Source organism: Gopherus evgoodei, chromosome 2 (assembly GCF_007399415.2).
Source record: "Gopherus evgoodei ecotype Sinaloan lineage chromosome 2, rGopEvg1_v1.p, whole genome shotgun sequence".
Taxonomy (NCBI): domain Eukaryota; kingdom Metazoa; phylum Chordata; order Testudines; family Testudinidae; genus Gopherus; species Gopherus evgoodei.
The window spans coordinates 227,728,853-227,750,682 of NC_044323.1; the positions used below are offsets into that span (position 1 = coordinate 227,728,853).

Consider the following 21,830-nt stretch of genomic DNA (forward strand, 5'->3'; position numbering starts at 1 on the left):
TTTGCTGGTGATTCAGCCAGCCTCTCTAGGCCCTGTTATCACCCACCACAACAGCAGGTGCTGTCACACACCCAACTGAGCTACCCGAGCGCTTTACTTAAGCCACTCAAGGACAAACAGCCAATTTCCCAGCTCCCCAGACTTGCACCCTAGCTGGAATATAAACCCAGAATTATACCATCTTGCACAGCACAGGGATTTGTACAATGTAAGCTTATATATTTGCTTCCCTCTCGATGTGAGAAAGATATACAACAGCCTTTGTTCACAGAGCTGAGATTTTCCCAGACACTTAACCAGTGTGTTCTGAGCGAAGATAGAGCATAAAACAAGTTCTTAACTACAGAGAGAGACAGCAAACAGATCAAAACAGATTACCTAGCAAATAAACAAAAACACACAGTAAACCTAATACACTAGACAGACAGGATGTGAATTAGCAATTTCTCACCCTGACGATACAAGCAGACTTGCAGATTCTTAAGGCACAGACCACAATTGCTTGCAGCTTGGATTCCCCTTTCCCATTCCAAGCCCTTTGTGTTTCAGAGCTTCTTTCAGGTGTCCAGTTGTGCAGGAGTGAAGACAAATCATGAGGTCACTCCCCACCTTATAATGGTTTCCGCCATATGGCGGAAACCCTTTGCTCAAGCTAAGGTCCCAGCCCAGTTTATGGAAAAATACAGGTACCAAAATGGAGTTCAGCGTCATGGAGTCTGGTCACATGCCTTTCTATGCCTTGCTGAGTCATAGCAGCCATTACTCATAGGCTGGCTGAAATGTTCACAGGAAGGCTAAGTTCTTCCACTGTCTTTGTTGATGAGCCACCAGCACTGTATAGCTTCTTCATTGTTGTACTTGAAAGGCTAGTTGTGGGTGTTACCCAGATTAAGCACATTTGAAATACAGATACATAGTCAATACTCATAACTTCAGATGCAAAACTGATACATGCACACAAACAGGATAATCATATTCAGCAAATCATAACTTTTCCATAGAAATCTCACATGACATATATCACAATCACACCACTATGATGAATATGGGGTGCCGTGGCACAGTAGTATCACACTATTTAAATATTCTGATTGGGTTTTAACCAGAGTATCACGATTTTTTTGCAGAGTTAATAAGGACCTCAGATATAAATATATGTACATATAGTTTACCTCAATTAATAATTCAATTGCAATGTTTTAAAATTAATGAAAGGCTTTTTGTTCAAATGAAAAAACTGTAAGGGAAAAACACTCAATATTAATGCAAAGGCAATATTGGTAAATCAATTTTTTACCTTTTATACATTTATATGCACCTTTATTAAATATTAAAATATCATTACAAGTGTGTTATGCCCAGAATTTCTCAAAATCTCTCTCTCTCATCTGGTCTGTAGATGGGCTGTATTCTTCTATCAACAATTGGAAACAGACCAAACACAAAAGTTTTCTGATATTGACTCCCTCTATAATCGACTTCCCACAATGTGCTCCTAATGCTACACAAGCTCTAATTTTTATATCAGAATAATGTCTGCTGTCATCTGGTTGAACAATCTCAAATCAATTTCTCTAAGGATAATGAACCTCTTAATTTCCTTTTCTTTTTATTTGGATTGAAATTGCCAGACCAGATGAGAGAGAGATTTTAAGGCAGTGATATGATTGAATGCTTGATACATGTAGTTTGCAGTTTCTTGTACTTTTAAGAAAGCTACAGTTTTTCTTCCCACAAATTACAATAACAGTTTTTAATATTTAAGTACAATATTTAAATATACTAGTCTTCTTTCTGATGTTTATCAAATCGCTCCAACAGAGCTTAGTATACTTCCTGGTAGTTTTTGGTGTCTGTCTCTTAGTGTTTCAAGGGCAATCTTTGTCTGTTAAGAGAAAGAAAGAGGGGGAAACCTTTTATATTTCAAAAATCACCACTTCAGTCATCATTTCTTCTAGTTTTCCCAAGGATATTAAAAGTATACATAAAACTCTCTGGAAAATGTTGTGGGAGGAGAGGGCAGGAAGGGTAAATCCTTCACAAGAACCTATGAAACTCATGCTGAGGGATAGTCTCATTCCCACCCACCAGTGTATTTTCCCCTGTGATAACCAAGGATACTAAACAGCTAGATCTAGAGATGCAAATATGACATGAAAATATTAGCTCACTACCACTCCTTAGGTGCATGCATAACTCAGGAGATTAGTTTCATTAGCTTCAACAGGACTACATATGTGAGTGAAATATTCACTTGAATTTGCAGATTTGAGCGCTTAAACTGTGTGATTCAATATAATTTCATATTTAAGTTTGACAGTTTTCAGTTGGAGTTGTGGTAAAGATCTTTTAACTAAGCTATCACTGCGGAAAGCCTATTCCGATGTAAAACCTTTGCCACAATGTGTAGAAGGCAGTTTCCCCTTTCAAAAACAGCTATTACCTTTTCAACCCCTATTTTAAATGTTTACTGTTCATTAAAATATGCATCAAATCATTAAATGAAATGGGAGGTTTCGAATGTAAAATCCCGTTTTTTCAGGCATGTTAAATCTCATCTACTGTATAATTTTGTTCCGACTAAAATCTGATAAATATTCAGCCTCGACCCTTTCCCTTGCTCTGTTGTAATGATTAGGGCCCGGAGGGCCTTCTCTGGTTATGAATTTTACATATGGAAAGTGGGTAAAAGTTTATAATTGTCACAATCACTTGCTATAAAATATTATTTAAGAAAATAAGGAAAAAGAAGACTGAATTAAACAGAGAGGATCTACTGCTACCACCCAAGGATTGTGCTTAAAATCATGTCTGGTAAACAAGAGGAGTACAGGACTGGCACAATGGGCCAAAACTGGTACTTCAGAAATTGGTCCTAACTGGTGGACAAAATAAAGTATGATGGGCTATTCTGCCCATCACCACCTTTTGGGGTCCTTTTAAAGAGAGATTTTGTGAGCTGCTGCTGGGGGATTTTCATTGTGACAGGTGGACCTTAGCACACCAGTGGGGATGCCTAACCAGGGCTGTCCTTGGGCATAAGGGACTGCACAGCTGAAAATGTGGGGCTCCCCTGGGTCTTAGTGTCCCTTCCCACCTCTTCTATCCCTGTTCTGACCCTTCTTGCAGGCTCCCACAGCTAGCTGCTGCAACCTGATGACTCTTACTCTGGAGGGGATCTAGTAACTTAAAACTGAAAAAGCCTTCCAGCCTGCCAGACCTATTAGCACAACACTGAAACTGTTAAAGAGCCATTCAAGTGGTAATGAAGCCATTTAACAAGCATTTGCCAACCCCCAGGTATATGCTGTCAGTTTCTGAATTTACTGACAAGAACAGTTGTATTTTACTGTAATATTTACTCAGAACATGTTAGTTTACAAGACCTTAGTTTAAAATTTGCTTTAAAAATATTTCATTAGTGTGCTGCTGAAGTTTATAAAATCACATCTCTAAAAAATCCTTGCACGTATTTTTAGATGCACTATCTGAGTATTCATCTTTAGCCTTAAATGCTTGGATTTCAGACATATGTTTTTTAAATAAATCTGTCAAAGGACTACCCTTATCTAAAATACACATTTTAATTGTAATTACTATAGTACAAAAAACTAGCTTCCAGAGTCTTCCTGTCCTTTCTGTCGATCCTTTTCTCCCTTCATCCGCCCTGTTGAAGAGAGCTCTTAAAAGGAACAAACCCCTTTCCTGCCAGATAGCTGGATAAACGAGTTTACCTTTCTTTACTTCTGACTATTTGAGGAACTAGTTTTAAGAGAACCCTCTTGCAAAATCAGTACCTTAGTAAGAAATAAAATCCTTTGTTATGTCTAAAATCTTTGGAAACATTTTTTAAAGTTGGTGAAATTTCATAAACATGTCTATTTTTATGGAGATCACACAAAGTAAATGAGTGTTCCCTTTTTCTAAAAGCAATAAACATTGCTATGAACACACTAAACCTCTAACTGATTAATTTAAAATAATATCCTTGTTTTATTGAGTTAAGTATGTAGTATCTGGAATGATTACTTTATGAAGGCTTAAGAGTACATTTAAAATATAAAATCATCTTAGAAATACTGATTAAGAAAATATAAAACAGAGAAGAACTGCATCATGTATTCCATAATATTTAATGTTGTATTCAGCAGGGCAGCTGACTTGCTCTTACTACAATGTTTTGGAAAAAAAAATCTGACAAGTTTCAGGGTATATAAAAAAAAAATGACTGACATTTTTTATTGCCAGATTTAGTGCTTTTAATTAGGTACCTTCTGCACGTCCAATCTTAACCTTCTGGCATGCAGTGGAAAACATGCTCCATCTTCTTTAGAAAGAAGTTCAGAAGAGTGTTTTTTTCAAATGTCATTTGCTTCATTTGGGTTCAGAGATTTGGCTGGAAGGGGGTAATCAGGGAGGGGGAGGGAGGGAAGAGAGGAGGGAGACAGTGGAGAGAGGGCGGGGTCTGGGCAGAGTGGGGCAGAGTATAGGTGGGGCCACAGGTGGGCTGGAGAGCGAGCCTCCCCAAGCAACAGCTTCACCCACCACCCATGACAGCAGGTAAGAGCAGGTCGGTTTCCACACACGCAGGATGCCCAGCAGTCTCCTTAGGCAGGGGCCATATTCAGAGAGCCGAATCCATTGGCGTGGCACATTCTGCATGAGGGAGAGGTTACAGGGATCTCTGTGGGGAACTGTGACTGTCTGCTGCCATGACGCAGACTGGGCGGCTCGGTATCCTTTGCTGCTTCATCCCTCCCCTCTGGGCTGCGAGCCCAGGCTGCCATGGGGCATAGAGTCACCAGTTTAATAATACTGCATAGGGCCCCATAAATCCTAAGGACAGCCCTGTGCCTAACCATCACCACTGCCCCAGCAAGGACCCCAACTTGATACATAGGTCCAACTCTGTCCTCCTCTCTTGTGTGTCCCTCACCACCTACTGTCCTCTCTCTCTCTCTCAGCTTTCTGCCTAAACCGGAGACCAAAAGCACCACATAGCCCCAGCATAACAAGGTGAGATGGTCTATCCAGCTCTGCCAGTCAGAGAAGGGCTGACAGATGTCAGGGACCTGAATAGACCAATCAGATACTATCCCTGACTAGCCTCTGTGTGTCCTAGGAACATCAACAAAAGTCATATTTTCCCCAACTTTTACTATTCCATCACTTGTCCTGGGTCTGTTTTTGTCAAAAGCAGGACTCAAAAATTGAACAGCAAAATTAACTCTCCCCCACCAAGACGGGCTGCTTGACAGAGCAAGAGACTCTAACGCCTATCCTCTGTCTCTGAAAAAGGGATTGTTTGTTTTGCATAATCACTTAATTTCAGTGCTTTTTGTCTTGTTTTGATTCTTTTCCTTTCGTGTATCTCAGTCAATACATTTCAGCCTTTGCCATGAGTTTTCTCATGTGTTTGCCACAATAACTAAGCAGCCTAAGGTCTCTGTACTCAGGATCCCAAACTTTGTTTAAAATGGTTCATGTTGTATAACAACAGTCATGTAAACACCTCCAGTTCTCTGGGCCCACTTATTCCACCCAAAGTGACACAACAGCTTCCCCTCAGCATCCAAAAATGTATTTGTTAAAGAGGTCAATGGGAGCTGTAGGGCGTTCAACGCTTGTGGAAAGAATCAGACTATTTATTTAGGCACCTAACTATGGATTAGTGAGCCTAAGATTAGGCACATATATTGGCCAAGATTTTCTAAATTATATAAATGGATGGGAGTCAGGAAATGAAAAACATTTCTGATAGTAGCATTAACCCCCACAGGGCTCCAGTAAGACCAGAACCTCAGCCAGTTCATACCAGCTGAGGATCTGTCTCATAACATTTATCATCTGCAGATGTGTAATTATATATCTTGCATGCAGTGCTGTTGTAACTGCATTGGTCCCAATAATAGAAGATAAAAACACACTATCACTCATAGACCAAACACTTTTCCTGAAATGATCAACTTCATATCTGAACCTCTCTGTCTTTGTAATCAAAGGAAAACCAGCATAACATCTTCAAAAGATGAGACTGGGAACTTAAATTCATAACCTTGCTAGACACTAAAAATCATGGACTCAATAGCGATGCTAGTTTTATGTCTCATTACGAGGGGGACAGCTCAGTGGTTTGAGCATGGCCTGCTAAACCCAGGCTTGTGAGTTCAATCCTTGAGGGGGGCTGCTTAGGGATCTGGGGCAAAATCAGTACTTGGTCCTGCTAGTGAAGGCAGGGGGGATGGCTAGGCAGGCAAGGAACTAATTAGGCCTCAGTTGGCTAACCTGATAAACCAGAAAGGAAGTGTTACAACAGGGGAAAACTGGACTAACTGAGTCAGACTGAACAGCTCCCAAACAAGGGAGAGCTCATTTCCTAGGGTCCTGGTAAAGAGGAACTAAAAACTGTAGGAATTAAAAACTGTGATGTTGCACTGTACTGGAGTTGGAGAAGGGTTTGTAATAAACACAGACTGAACTTTTAAAAGAAGTGGCTGTAAGCAGTTTCTGGGGCAGCAGAGGATGGGAACATAGCACCACCCTGACACATTGCTCCTGTAGGATAAATACATGAACCAGCCTCAAGGATTGTTTTTCCATATATTTTTTCATTAGAAATAGACTTTTCCATTACAGGAGAACTTTGATAAAATCACTGGAAGATGAAATTAGTATTGCAGCCTTAAGTGATATCCTGAGCTAAATCTGTTTCCCTCCAAACAGTCCCCCAAAATACCCACATATTGTTATTCCCTCTGTTCCTCTCCCCCATAAATCAAATAAAGGATAGATTTTTTCTTAGATAATTAGTGATTGAGTTTGAAGAGTTTCAGTTTAGGATACAGCCTTTTGAGATATCACTAGTCAATTCCTATACCAGGGGTAGGCAACCTATGGCACACGTGCCAAAGGCGACACGTGAGCTGATTTTCAGGGCACTCACACTGCCCAGGTCCTGGCCACTGGTCTGGGGGGCTCTGCATTTTAATTTAATTTTAAATGAAGCTTCTCAAACATTTTAAAAACCTTTTTTACTTTACATACAACAATAGTTTAGTTATATATTATAAACATATAGAAAGAGACCTTCTAAAAACATTAAAATGTATTACTGGCACATGAAACCTTAAATCAGAATGAATAAATGAAGACTCGGCACACCACTTCTGAAAGGCTGCCAACCCCTGTCCTATACCAAAGAAAGGGAAGTGAAGACTATAGACAAGTGTCATTTCTATTGCAAAATAAACTTAACAGCCACAGAAAAATGTCTTTGGAAAAAAATGGTGAGGTAATCCCTCCAAGTCAGGAGGGATCAGTAGAGAGTAAAACAAATAGTTGCCCTTGCTCTGCAGAGAACCTTGAAGATATTCCCGTGCCTCTACCCAAAGTTAAATTCTAGGAACCTGCAAGAATTTGTGTGTTCAATGTGATGTTTATCAAATAGTACTGTCAGCTATTCATCAGCAACTTAAATTCACAGGACAACTTAATCTGGGATAAACAGTAATCTCATCTCACAATGGCATGAAATTTCACTAACAGCCACTCCTGCAAACTCCTGGATTTAGAATCAAGCTCTGTCCCTTTCTCAGGCATCCTCATTACTGAAAGATTTTGCAGGTCAAATTATGCCTTCAGATACACCTTTGCAGTTGTCAAAGAGGAGACCACTGAAATCCTGCTGCTTCAGCTTTATGCAAGAGTGCCCCTTTACCAAGCAAATATAGGAGGAGAACATGGAAACCTCCTTAAGTTCAGGAGCTGATTTGTCATTTTGCCTGAGTAAATCTTCTACCGTTTCCCCTTTGAAAAGAAGTCACCCTTTCCTTTTTAGACTTCTCTTTGGCCTCTGCATCTATCTTACAGGACAGAACAAGGTGATGATTAGATGATTTGTTCTCTGGAAATTTTTAAAAGGTCAAAATATGTGTTTTCCCCTTGTCCCTGGCCTTTCTCATTGTACACTAAGGATGCCCTTCCCCTCTGTGGTGGTGGTGAGGGGGAAGGAGAGACAGGACGTTGATTATGTGAATCTAAGGGAAAACAAATGCTTCTCTGAACTTGTAAGTGGCTGAAATCATGTTTATGCTGGTGGGGGAATCTAACTGCTCCTGTATTCCCAGGTCCAAATAAGTGGCTCAGTCTGGAACTTGGGAGCAGAGAAAGGTATTTTGCTCCTTCAGGAAGTCAGTTTTAGAAACTGCTTTGTGCAGTTTCTCAACTGTCTTCTATCCATGTAAGCATTTATGCATCACTTATAGAATCAAAAGATACCACAAATAGAAAAAGATTAAAAAAACCAAGAGGAAAGAGGCAATAATTGTACAGTCCTTCTAGCCTCCGCAGAAAAAAATTACAGAAGCTGCCTGAGGGCAAGGAGCTCTGATGAAAGACATCCCGAAACAACACCTCTGTTGCCTTTGTGGATAACAACTTGCCTCTGATGAAGCTAAGCAAACAAAACCTTTGCAAGGCAATCTGTGGTTTGGGGTGTAGGCTACAGGGAAACATATCCCTTCTTGATGGCTGTGTAATGCCTATATAGCTATTCTGCATCTCCTCCTTGCATTAATACACTTGCCACATAGTTTCCAGATTCCGGACAACCCAACAGGGTAAGTCTTTTCTTCTCTATTGTATTGTTTACAGTTTGGGTGCAAGTGAGGGTTGGAAAAAGCAAAGTCTGGGAAGGAAGAATACAGGAGCACTGTTCTTTTCAGGTTTCTACACTCATTCTCTAAGCTGTTAAAGAGGAGACTTGGCAGCCATGGACCATTAAAAACTCGTAAAGAATTGCCGGGGAAGTCGTGCTCACTGTTTGCCCTGGACAACTTACTGAACGAGCTACTAGTCAAGAAAGTGCAGTGAGGGAACTGTATCTGACATCCAAATTTAATCACTTGCAGCCAAAAAAAAAAAATCATATTAACTATGCCCCTTCTCATGCCCTAAAGCACTGCAAGGTATTTTTTATATTAACATCACCACAAAAATAAAACCAATCTACTGAGGTTGTCTGCCTATCCCTGACCACACAGTAGTGCTGTTCCTATTTGGAGATGAAGAACTGTATGTGGCAGAGCATAGGTGAGGAGTCTAATAGGAATATGAGCAGGTGATTAGGGATAGGACATTTGTGTTAGCTCTCCACTTCCCACTGTGTTCCACAGTTTGCAGCAGTAAATCCTTTTCTCCTCTCCCCTGTGGATCTCCCAGAGGAAAAACTTCATGCTAACTTGATGAGTCTCTCCTGGGTTGTTCAGACCCACAGTCTTATCTGAGATGGGCCACTCTTGAGACTATAGATGTGTTTGGACTGAGGTCTGATATTGGAACCTAAGAAGTATTTTCACTCAGATCAAAATGAAATGAGAAGTATTATAATCAAGATACCAACAGCCAACTTACCTTTTCAGCTAGTTCCGCAGCTGTTATATTTGGATCGTATGGAATGGGATCTCCAACATATGTGCGAAGTTTGACTGGGAACCCTCCATATCCAGGAATGAGTAGCAATCGAGCATGTTCATAGAACCACCTAAAAAACCCTGTGAATTAGAAAAGGGGAGGGAGATTTACATTTGAGAGAGAACCTTAGAAGTCAGTAGAGTCCCTGAATACAATGATGTCTGGACTGCAACTAACACACTTTAAATATTATGGGTGTTTGATGAAAGGCTACATAAAATACGTAAAACAATATACAGGCCACATAATCTTGAAAATTATTATCTACTCTTACATTACCTCCTGCATATTCATTATCAGGTTAAATGGGTCACCATGTAGAGAACAATTAATGCTTAGTCCAATAAATACATATTCAGATTAGATAACCCACGTGCACTTCAGTTTACATGACAGTTACTACAGTTAAAAGAGAAAAAAGATTCAAAATAAATTCATAAGACTAGTATTTCCCAGAAACAGTTGATTTTGAAAATATAAATAAAAGAAAACTCCAAAAATTTGAAAAGATGCATATAAAGTAAATCTCACCTATTTTTCCAAATGTCCTATATCCTTCCCGAATATTCTGTGTAAACAAAGGGATGATGGGCTAAGAAATGAGAAAAAAGAAGTGGTAAGACTTTGGTAAGTTCAGCCTCCATTTTTGTTTTAAATATTTCATCATCTTTGTAGAGAGGCATTCTGCATCTGTATCATGTGGTTGTAGTCTACTTTACCATCCTATTAAATCAAAATGAAACTGACAAGTTATCATGACTAGAAACTCAAAAGGAGTCGCATGTTTGTCAGGAAAAACTACAGCTAGTTAAGTACCAGCTGAGGGTACATTTTCTGAGATTTCTTAGAACTTATTTCACATGTTTCTGTTATCAGAATGAACACCAAAACAACACTGACAGGATAACATTTAGAAGCAGAAAAAATAATTTCACAGATATCAGAATTATTGGTTTCATGAGTTTTATCAGCATTTTTTTCATTGCCTAAGAAGTCAGAGTACTAGTGAGTTAGACAAAAAATAAAAAAAAAATCATCCACACGTATTATTTTGGTAACAAAATCTTGCAAAAGTTCCACAGACTATGCAATGTAAGAGTCCCACTTTTACTATGAAACACCTGCAAATCTTGGGAAAGGGGACAAGAAAGGATGATCATGCATAACTGAATATTTCCTTTCTAATGCCTTTAATACCAAATGGTTTTAAGAAACTGTAATTTCTCAGAAAATTATTTCCCCTCAAATATGATGCAGATTCTTGTCTCTCTGACACACATACTGAGCTAGTACAGGTCACATCACAGCAGAGGTTCTTCCTAAATAGGGTGACCAGATATCCCGATTTTTGGGTCTTTTTCTTATATAGGCTCCTATTACCCCTCACTCCCTGTCCCAATTTTTCACATTTGCTGGCTGGTCACCCTATTCCTAAATCTTATGTAGTGACAGTGTCTTCATTATTGTTATTATAGATCCAGTGCCAACCATGTACAGGCATGGTATAGAACTTTGCTTCCCCTTCAGTTCCTATCCCAAGAGATTTATCAGAGATATGAATCAGAGCAGGTGTTCTTAAACATTTTTACAGTATAAACCACATCTTAACAGAGAGTGTAATTCTTGTGAAACATCCCTACAACAACTGCTCAGAGGGAAAAGTAATATCAGGAAATTAAAAAATTAAATAGTTTAAAAATACCTAAAAAAAGTCACAGTATCTGAACTTGCTTTTCATTTAATCTTGTCATCATGCCATCTGTTCCAAATCTCTCGCTCCTCCTGACTAGGCTTCTCTGGCATTAGGTCACCTTCTTTTCTCACTCTGTGTAACATCTTGTCCCTCTCTCTCCTGCAAATATTGCCTGGCTCCACTCTACCACTGATGGCTGGAGTCCTATTTTTCTGCTTCCAGGTCCTCTCCTGCCTGCAGTTCCACTCCTGCTAGTAGTTCTGATCCCGGAAAGCAGCTCCCATTTCCTCTCCTCTTCTTCGGAAGCAGCAGCCCATAGTGGACACAGCTAAGATGACGACTCCTTTCCTTCTTTAAAATTTATCTCTTTCAACTCATATCTATACAGTTTATAGAAATTTGACTAACAACAGAGAGGAAGGATGATGTTCCCTGGACCATGTTTCATATTCCAAGACACATTGAACTTGTGCATTAATCTTGCTCTTCACCTTTCTTCTGTTACAACAGCTCTATTCTTCATTAGTCAAACAAAGCTGCAGTAAAAAAATATAACCCAGAATACCATATGCTGGATATTGTAACACCTACGTGACAAAATGCTACACGTAGCACCCTGATCGCGGAGGTTGCTGCAGCACAGAGAAGGCTGCTGACTTAACTGAATGACAATAACCCATTTCTGGTGGAAGGATTACTGACACCTGGGTGCTAACTGTTGGGCTAATGAGATAATTGGCTCAGTAACTTGGAGGAACAGGAAGCATGGGAGCTCAGAGAGTGACCACGAGAAGAAGGAGGCAGCTATGTGTCAGTCTCCTCCTGCTGGATACCTGTGTCATGTTCTGTTTTGCTTGGGAACCAAAGAATAAATGTACAGATGGTGAAAGGGAAACAGCATGAGTGAGTTTCTGACAGAAACCATGAAAACAGGCTGGGCAGCCGAAGAGGCACCTTGTGACAACCTACTATTGTACATCAAAAAACAACCGTACATCTGGAGAATTCTTCATTCTACTCCACTGATATAATATTGAATTTATTGTAACAAGTCACTCTGTCCCCTTTCCTCTTTTGGGAAGGGAATCTACAATCTTTTCAAAACTTTAAAGTTAAAAGTCCAATGCTCCATTTCCATCACATGCCCTATGCTGCATAACCAGTCACTACAAGGTGGGGGGAGACTCATAACTTCCATGTTCTTACTATAGTATATTTGCCTGCTAGAAAAAACAGCCCAATCCTCTTTTGCACCAGTTCTTCCTCAAGCTGGCTTAACCAACCACGGTGGAGTTCCTCTGCCTATGAGAAGTCCTTGGGTGACCCAGAGACATCAGAGCAGCTCTCATTACACCTTCTTCTCCAACCCCCAGCATGGAGGAGGATGGGTAGCTGGGGAAAAGGAAGCATGACCAGCAGGTGTCTACATCCTGGAGATCGACCCGTTTGCTTTGTATGAAGAACTCCCAAATTTACAGCACGTAACTGTGACGAAAGATTGGGTTTTCTGAGTCTTCAAGTCAATCTGATAATTTATAAAATGAGAAAATTAATTAAAAATGGGCCCTTTAAGAAATTTTTTTTTTAGTCCCTCCACTGGAAAAAAAAAAGTGTTAGTACTAACCCTTTAATTTTTTGAGATGGAAAAACAGGAATTCTCAAAATTGTAGAAGCAGTAGAGATCTCCAACAGCCCAAACAAGGGCATGCTTTGATACAATAATATTGTTAATAGCAACTGTATTCATCATATTTTTATACACGGACGCATGCACTCGCTCTTATGGTATGTATACATAAACTCTGTTCTGGAGCATGAATACAGACTATTTGAGTAAAATTATAATCTCTCTCTAGAATGTAGCTTGCCCCATACTATCATTAATTTCAGTTCAGTGCTAGCTTTTGGGTATTTTTTTTTCATATTTCCCTACTTCTTTTTTAAAATAGTTAAGCTATCTTAAGTTCAAGGACCCAATTAAAGACCTCTATTACAAAATACCTTTAACATGTGGGTAAAGTTCTAAGGGCAAGTCAACAACTGAAATGCTGCATTGGTGAAGCCAGCTGGACCACGGAAGCACTTTAATAAAGACATTTTATGTTGATGGGAGACAGAGGCTCTCCTGCTGACAAAGCACTGTCTACATTGGGAGTTAGGATGGATTATTCACATCCCTGAGCAACACAGTTATACTAATGTAAGTCTGTAGTGTAGACCAGACCTAAGGGAAAATTAACAAAAACTGTTTTATTGCACTGGGGAGACAAGGGGGTGAGGTAATATCTGTCATTGGACCAGCTTCTGTTGGTGAGAGAGAGAAGCTTTTGAGCCACATAGAGCTCTTATTCAGGCCTTTTAAAGGTATTCCCAGCACCACAGCAAAGTCATGGGTGGTGGCTGAAGCTTCCCCTGGGGAACGCTAGCTGCCTATCCTGCCCTCGGCCACATACACTCCAACCTCGACCCCACTCCTACTCGACCCCAGGCCTGGCCCCCTTCTTGCTCGGCACCCCTGCTGTCGCTTGCAGCGTCCCTCCTCACCTCCCACCTGCCGCTCACCACATCCCTCCTCAACCCCTGCGCCCGACCACTGAGAAACCTCTTCACCTGCTGCTGCATTCCTCCTCACTCCCTGGTTCGCCACTCACCTCCTCGCCCCCTGGCCTGCTGCTCGCCTCCTTCCAGAGCAAAAAGCATGAGTATTGAAAGCTTCAGTTAAAGAGCTAGTCTCTGTAGCTAGCAGCTGTAACAGACTCATTTTTTGTGGCTTGGGTGCAGAGACAAGCATGTAACACACAATGATCAGTGAGTTAAACATATTTATAGACACACAAGGAACCACTCACCACTTTTGCATCTATGGCCACTTGAGCAAAGCCTTTGCGATTACCCCACAGGAGGTTGTAGTTTTCATCACTAAAGAATGCTTCTCGACTTCCACCTGGTGAGACACCCAATAAGTTGCCTTTCTTCAGAATTTCAACACTTTCGTCTCTTCCACTATGCACTGTAGGTAGCAGGTTAAAAAGCAGTTCTATTCCTGCAATAAACATAACCAGTAGAGGTCAATATGGTACATTAGACCTTATTACATATTACTTACACATATTGAAAATAAAACCCAATCAAAAACTCTCCAACACACACACACACACACCCCTTCAGCATTTTTAAGTGTGTTTACATATTACATATCTGATAAAACTGGAGATGTCATAGTCATCAGTGATAAATCCGGTATAAATACTCAGATATAATTAGCAGTTACAGCTTCAACCCACAGTAGCATGGAAATGTACCTGCACTTTCCAAGAGTGGCAGAGTTCCAGCCATAATAACTAGCAGTGCCCATTGGAGAGCTCACGTATTCCTTCCTACCCTTCATTTCCCTGGTTCCAGAACAGTCTAGGGGCCAGGCTATAAAAGGGGCACGGTGATCCACAGCCGCCTCTCTGGACGTTTGATACAGATGCCAAAACCCCTCACAAAGTTCTTCAGATGGAGCTAAGGATAGGAGTTAATTTATAGTGTAGCCAGTTAGGGCAGTTTAATTTTAAAGTAAGAATTTTAATCAAAAATTCAAATAGTGGCTCTGAAGAGGAAACCTGGATTCAAACATGTCTCCTGTCTGGAGGTGTTTTCCACATCAGATGCATATTCTGGATGCCCTACTTCCTTTGGAAAGGGATGCCCTTCATCGAAGTGCTCAATCTCTGTCATGTGTACTCCAAGAGCTAAGAAGGAGAGTCAGCGAAGAAGCTGAAAAGACATCAGATACAGGGGATAGGCAGAGACCATCCTCTGGGTCAGGATAAATAGAAACCTTATGGACCTCCATCCATTCTGATGGTACCTTCGACTCCAGCAGCCTCTAATGTGTTCAGGGGTGGCTCCAGGCACCAGAGCAGCAAACACATACCTGGGGCGGCCTGCTGGTTCTGAGGGTGGCAGGCAAGCCGCTTTCAGCGGCATGCCTGCGGGAGGTCCGCCGTCCCGCAGCTTCAATGGCAATTCGGCAGCGGGAACGCCAATGGGGCGGCACTGGCGGACCTCCCGCAGGCATGCCGCCGAATCCGCTTGTCACTGAAAGCCGCCTGCCTGCCATGCTTGGGGCAGCAAAAAGCATAGAGCCACCCCTGATTGTGCTTCCTTCAAAGAAAGGGAAGGATGTGGCTAAGAAGGTCTCCAAGTCTGTGGATCTGAATCAAGATGAGATAAATGTGCTTTGGAAATGGTCTCTGTTAGCAGAACCATTCTGAGAATGAGAACTTTATCTATGGCACATAGAAGTTCTGTGAGCAGAACTAAGATACAGGTATGAAACCACTCAGAAACAGTGCATAATAACCAGGTTCCCAACACTTTGGAACTGACTCTTAAACCTGCGATTTAGGGAGTGCAACCACAGCCAATGAGAACTGCTCTTGTGCAACATTCTGAATCCACCTTCCTACTAATTATCCCACAGTAATGGCTCAGATCCATCCTGCTTGAGTCCTCAATAGTCTTGGATCCAGCAAAAGATCAACAGCAAATAAGAGGAGCTCTTCTCCAATGCTCCCTTCTTTACCTCCAGAGGATAAGAAGAGAAGAGAGGAACGGCTATTTTCACCACTGGTTCTGCCCCTCAAGACATCATCCTTCAGGTCTCTGAATGTATTATTTCTATGATCAGTTCTACTAGGTCCACCACAGTCACCTCTGCTCACCTTCGGATACAAGATCGGAATAGCTATCAGAGGCAAATCACCACCATCCCCTTCTCAGCTGCCTGATCGTAACAAGAAATATCAGAATCCTAAATCCTTTCAGCATTATGGTCAAGGGTATAAATCAGATCCAATGACTGAATCCTGGCCAGAATGGCATTGACTGTTTTGGCCCTATTGGTTGGCTCCGTATTACACATATTACCTGCAACTCAAGAGACCACATAAATAATGTCTATAACTACTGTAGGGGTCTGTGGTCATCCCTCCCTATCAGTCTTGGAGGGATGCCACACGTCCCACCCTACCATTTATCTATAAAGGCAAGGCTCAATGGGGAATTAGCAGTATCAGGGCTCTAGCTGTCGGGACGGGGCAGAGCAAGAAGAAGTCTATAGGGCTCTGACCCTCTGGGCAGGGCACAGCACTAAGTATTCTATTGCCTACTCTCAGGCTCAGGAGGATAGGGAGAAAACACTGGCCTCTTGGCCTAAAGTGGCCTGAAGTGGATAGACAGTCACCCCAGAGTGAGGCAGCCGCATGGGGTAAGGGGACTCAGGCCCACCCTACTCCACCAGGGTCCAAACAGTGGCGGATGGTTCTGCCACTGGGTCAGCAGCGATCCGTCCAAAACACACTGACCTGAATTCTGCCAACAAAACTGGACTACCATCTGGTATCCCTCCTACTACTTCCTACTACCCTTTTGGCATGTACCTCTATCTCCTGGGATTCCTGCATCTCCCCTGGGTACACAGCCAACGGCAGTCCCAGTAGCTCCACCGGGTCCTGGTCTGTCAGTAGTCCTGGTACATTCTCTGGGTCCTTGGCACAGCAGAACTCCATATCAGGCACAAGGCTTGGCAGCAGCCAAGCAACGTCTACTTCCTTTTCTGGCTCTTGTGCAACTGAACTGTAGAACCCACCTTTAAAACTTTCTGTGCTTCCCCTCTGCTTCCTGTGGGGTGGGTGTGGCTAACCTAGCTCTGGCCACCATGGGATGGAGAGTGGTTCATCCCCATCAGTCTCAGAGGAAGACCACGCCCCTCTCAATACAACTACCTTTTCTGAATCATAGGTTCTCAGATCTGACTATGGAAGGTAATTATCACCCTCAATTGCCTTCTGGGACAGCAAACATTTTGTCTGAAGAGGAGGAACATATTCAGCTACAAGACATTCAGATCCAGGCCACTGAACACAGATCACTAAACTTCTCCAAAATAATTGCTAGAGCAGGAGTTGTCAAACTGGGGGTTGGGAACCCTTGGGGGGGTTGCAAGCTGTCACAGACCACTAAACTTCTCCAAAATAATTCCTAGAGGATATATTATAGAAAAACACCCAATCTTGATACGAAAATTGTCAGTGATGGAAACTCCATCGCAACACTTGGTAAATTTTTCTAACGGTTAATTATCTTCATTGTTAAAAATTTACACCTTATCTCCAGTGTAAATTTGTCTAATTTCATCTTCCAGCTAATGGATCGTATTATACCCCTCTCTGCTAGACTGAAGAGCCCAATCTAGGTTACCTCTTAACCTTCTCTCTGTAAGTTAAATAAATTGAGCTGAGTCTCTCACTATAAGGCATATTGTCTAATTCTTTAATCATTCGTGTGGCTCTTCTCTGAGCCCTCTCCAATTTATCAACATCCTTCTTGAATTGTGAGCACCAGAATGACAAACAGTACTCCAGCAGCAGTAACAGCAGTGCCAAATATAGAGATAAAATAGCCTCTCTACTCCTACTCAACATGCCCGTTTATTCATCCAAGGATCGCATTAGTCCTTTTGGCCAGAGCATCACCCTGGGAGGTCATGTTCAGCAGATTATCCACCACGACCCAAAATCTTTTTCAGAGTCACTGCTTTTCAGGATGGAGTATCCCATCCTGTTAGTACAGCCTATGTTCTTTGTTCCTAGACGTATACATTTACATTTAGCTGTATTAGAGCACATATTGTTTGCTTCTGCCCAGTTTATGAAGTGGTCCTCATTGATCTCAATCAGAGATCGTCTTCTTCATTATTTACTACTCCCCCAATTTGTGTCATCTGCAAACTTTATCATGGATGATTTTATGTTTTCTCCCAGGTCACTGATAAACATGTTAAATAGAATAGGACCAAGAACCAATCCCTGTGGGACCCCACTGGAAAAACACCCACTCAATGACAATCCCCATTAACAATTATATTTTGAGACCTATCAATTCACAACTCCTTTCCAAAGCATTTAGCAACACACACATGTCATCCTCCTCCCTAAAATGAGGAAATAACTTGGAGTCTATACCACCCACCAGGACAAGTACCTGAGGACTGTTTTTCCTAGTCTTCTCTCTCTTGCTTCCGGTCCGCTAGCTGCTGCATTTCCTGATGCAGTTTGTCCCTTTCCAGCTGCAGATTCTCCTGATCTACTTGTAGATCCATCTCTGATCCCAGTTACAGTGATGCACTGGATAGAAAAGAGGTAGTGCCTCTGCCAGCCTCTTACATGCTTCCCTCCAAGAGCTAGCTCCAAGATTTATCCTGCCGGCTGTACCCTCTGCCAGTGGGCTGGAAGTTCCCTGCAGACCGGGACCATTATTCCTCTTCTGTTCATTAGACTACAGCAAACCTACTAGCTGTGTTTTTATCAGATCCTCAATGCTGAGCTGCCTTTCTGTGCACAGCTCAACCAGCCAATATCTCCTCAGCTGTTCGTAATTCATCTTCCCCTGTCTCTTTTCACAGACTTTCCCAAAAAGATTGAGACTTTTTGCTGCATTTCTCCTTTCTAGGGTACTTTGTTCCACTGCTGTGGAAACTTATGCAATTCACACTAATACAGACCACACACACACACACACACACACAGAGCCAACATGTGTGTCACAGTTCAGGGCATCTGTATATCCCCTCAGTGGTCCAGCAAGGGCATCCACTCTCGAGCTTCTGGCTCCCCAGCCATTGCCTTTGGACTGAGCCATTGGGTGGAGACATGCATCTCTGATTGGGTTATTTCCAGGCTGAACTGTTCCTTGCCTTTACTGTAATCACCCCTGATAAAACACAGGCTGCCTAAGCAGGCTTGTTTTGCTTTCTCTTCAGAGACAGTTAACAGTGTAATTACCACTATTAATCTACCAAACATCTCTTTTTAAGCAAACTTGTTTTAGTCTAAACACAAAAGCAATACAGAGAAAATGTATTAAAAACAGAAAAAGACCTGCATGCATGCTAATACGCTTACTAGAGATCACTCCAAATCCAAAAATGGCTCTGGCAGGAGCAGTCCTTGAAACCATAGGAAAACCCCGGTGTGGGGTTTGAAGTTCATAACACCCTTTGCTTAGGAACCCAGTCTTTTGGGGCCTAAGTAGGCCAAAATCCTTCCAACCCTCCCCTAAGGATTTGACCTTCTGTGGACCACAGAGCCTGTCTGACTGCTGGGTCAGAAAGAAGGCCCTGAGTCAGTTTACCACCAGGCCGTTTAACCAAAAACCATTTCTTTGTCTCTTGGTCCCTGAAGAATCCAGGTTTGAACTACTTTAGGCAAACCTTGCTAGTGGCTGGTGCTTCTCTAGAGATTTTGCAACCTGTGTAATTTTGACTAATCACTCCATATTGTTCTTAGTTCTGGGGGGAGCAATGTTTACCCTTACCATCGAAATACACGCAATCCCTGCCCTGCGAGGATACATAAACAATTCATTTAATACAATAGGTTCCAAAGACTTTAAAAACTTGATTCAGTAAAGTTCATCCAGGATATTTCAGGAGATTACCCTATTTATCACACATCCCATGACTGTGAAAATGCAGAGTCCATCCTGAAGAATCTCAGTTACAAGTAACCAATCTTCATTTTCAGAACATTATAGAAAACACGCTGGAAGACTACATACAAAGACTACAGGCAAAATTCACCCTTGGTACAACTTCATTAACTTCAATGGAATTACATCAAGGATAGATTTTGTCTTCGGAGTCCAAATGTGCTTGTGCAATGCAAGTTACTGCTTCCTAATAACAACCTTAACGAGAGTTGGATGCTTCATAGGATTTCTATTTAAGAACAATGCAACAATTAACCACACTGAGAAAATAAGTTTGTTAGAATAGTTTAAATTTTAGGATTGCCTCTAAAAGAGCTAATAATAAAACTTGTTAAATGTTGAATTCTTCCAATTTATAACAGTCCATCACATCAATAAAAAGTGAACAGAAAGAACAGTTCATTTTTATGTTAAAGCTACATGCAAAGTTTTTTGAAATCTAGAAACCTTTAGCTATAATGAAATTCAAAAGACCACAGAGGTTCTCAAATGCTTGAAATTATATTATTTTCTGTAGTGCATACCTGGAAAGCATTTTGTTTAAGTCTTAATATTTGTAATAATATATGTATCTCTAAAATGGTATGAATTAATATCTTGGAATTCAAAATATTACTAACTCTCTTATTTACAATAAAAATACTTTACCTGGTAACTTAAAAAATAAGTGATCAACTACTGAGTAACAGAGTCTTCCCGTCTGTATATAAAGATTACAGATAAAGTAGCAGTAGTCTACAGGAATGGCTCCATGGTAATAAACTATAAGCCCCGGTCCTTCTGGAATTTTTTCCATACCATGAAGCTCATAACCTGTCAAGAGTACAAAGAACAATAGTTTCAATACTAGCTTTATACCAGTCAACCTGTGATACAACATAAACTCCTTACTAGAGTTGTGGAAACTCTTGATGACATGTGGGGAAGCTGCACCAGGAGTAAGTTTTAGCATAACAATTAACTCTGGGTTCTGATAGTCAAACATTTCACTTGCTAATCAAAATGCAGTGAGAAAATGGCAGCCTTATTCTTGATTTCCTGCATCACTGAACCATATGTTAGCCCATAGAGGCCTAAAGTATTGGTGCAGTCTTGAGTCATTGTTCTTATTTTTGTAATTGTGACCATGATTTAAGAGGAGTCAGAAATCAGGGGGAAAATTCTTTCTTGTAAATGGCATTTGTCTCCTTCTCACAGTACAATCTAGACTGGCGAGTAGCTGTTTCACGCCTGCCTGGTGTGCCCTTTACACTGCTTTGCGGCTGCAGCTTCCCATCAGGACTGCTCACAAACAGCCTCCAGCATGTAAGTCGCTCCCAGCTATGTCTGTGTGCACTTGCAGCCTGCCAGCCACAGCTAGGCTTTTACCAGCCTGAATTAAACTGTAGGATGACACCAGCATACTCCCAGTCTCAGATCTTCCCCACAAATGTACATCTCCTACTGTCCACACTCTCTCTGGACAATACAGGTTTATACAAAGTCCATCATTCTATTAACAGAAATGATATGCACAAATCTTGTTATCTCAAGTGGAGTTTCCCAAACACTTCAATTCAAACACACTAGTTTAGATAAAACAATAAAACAAGTTGATTAACTACAAAGAGACAGATTTTAAGTGAATACAAGGAATAAGGCATAAAAGTCAGAAATGGTTAGAAGAAAAATAAAATGCAACTAGTTCCTAATTTAACAAACTATGTTAAATTCAAAGCAAAGTTATTCTTACCACATATTCTCAACAGTCTTACTGACCAAACTCCGTAGGTTAGGACCCCTTCTTCTGTGTAATGGCGGTTTCTTTTTTTCCTTCTAATGAACTGAGTTGATGGACAGAGAATGAGACACAAGATTGGGTGGGGTCCTGTGGGGTGTCTGCTCCCTTCTTTGTATAGCCCTGTCCTCCACTTGAGAAGTATTTCTACCTGGGAGCATGGTGCCGGGAAAACTGTGTACACAGGAACCTTTACTAAAATGTACACTTTCTGCCCATGACCTTTTTCCTGCCAATGAATAGCCACTTAGCAGGTAATGGCTCACTGACGTTGTTTATACCTGGCTGATGCATTAGCTTGCCCTTTGTCTCTGAGGAACTTGACCACTCTCCAGACTTGGAACATGTTTT

The 21,830-nt window shown here is 41.3% G+C and overlaps 1 protein-coding gene across 1 annotated transcript in view; it reads right to left on the reverse strand.

Annotated features, from left to right (window-relative positions):
- Positions 1–1,782: 1,782 nt before the first annotated feature.
- Positions 1,783–21,830, reverse strand: part of LOC115646795 (transmembrane protein 68-like) — a 40,375-nt gene continuing 20,327 nt past the window's right edge. The window contains 6 exon segments of the mRNA XM_030553112.1: positions 1,783–1,825; positions 1,827–1,885; positions 9,412–9,551; positions 10,003–10,063; positions 14,014–14,207; positions 20,351–20,515. Of these exon segments, the coding sequence (XP_030408972.1) occupies positions 1,783–1,825; positions 1,827–1,885; positions 9,412–9,551; positions 10,003–10,063; positions 14,014–14,207; positions 20,351–20,515 (662 nt within the window).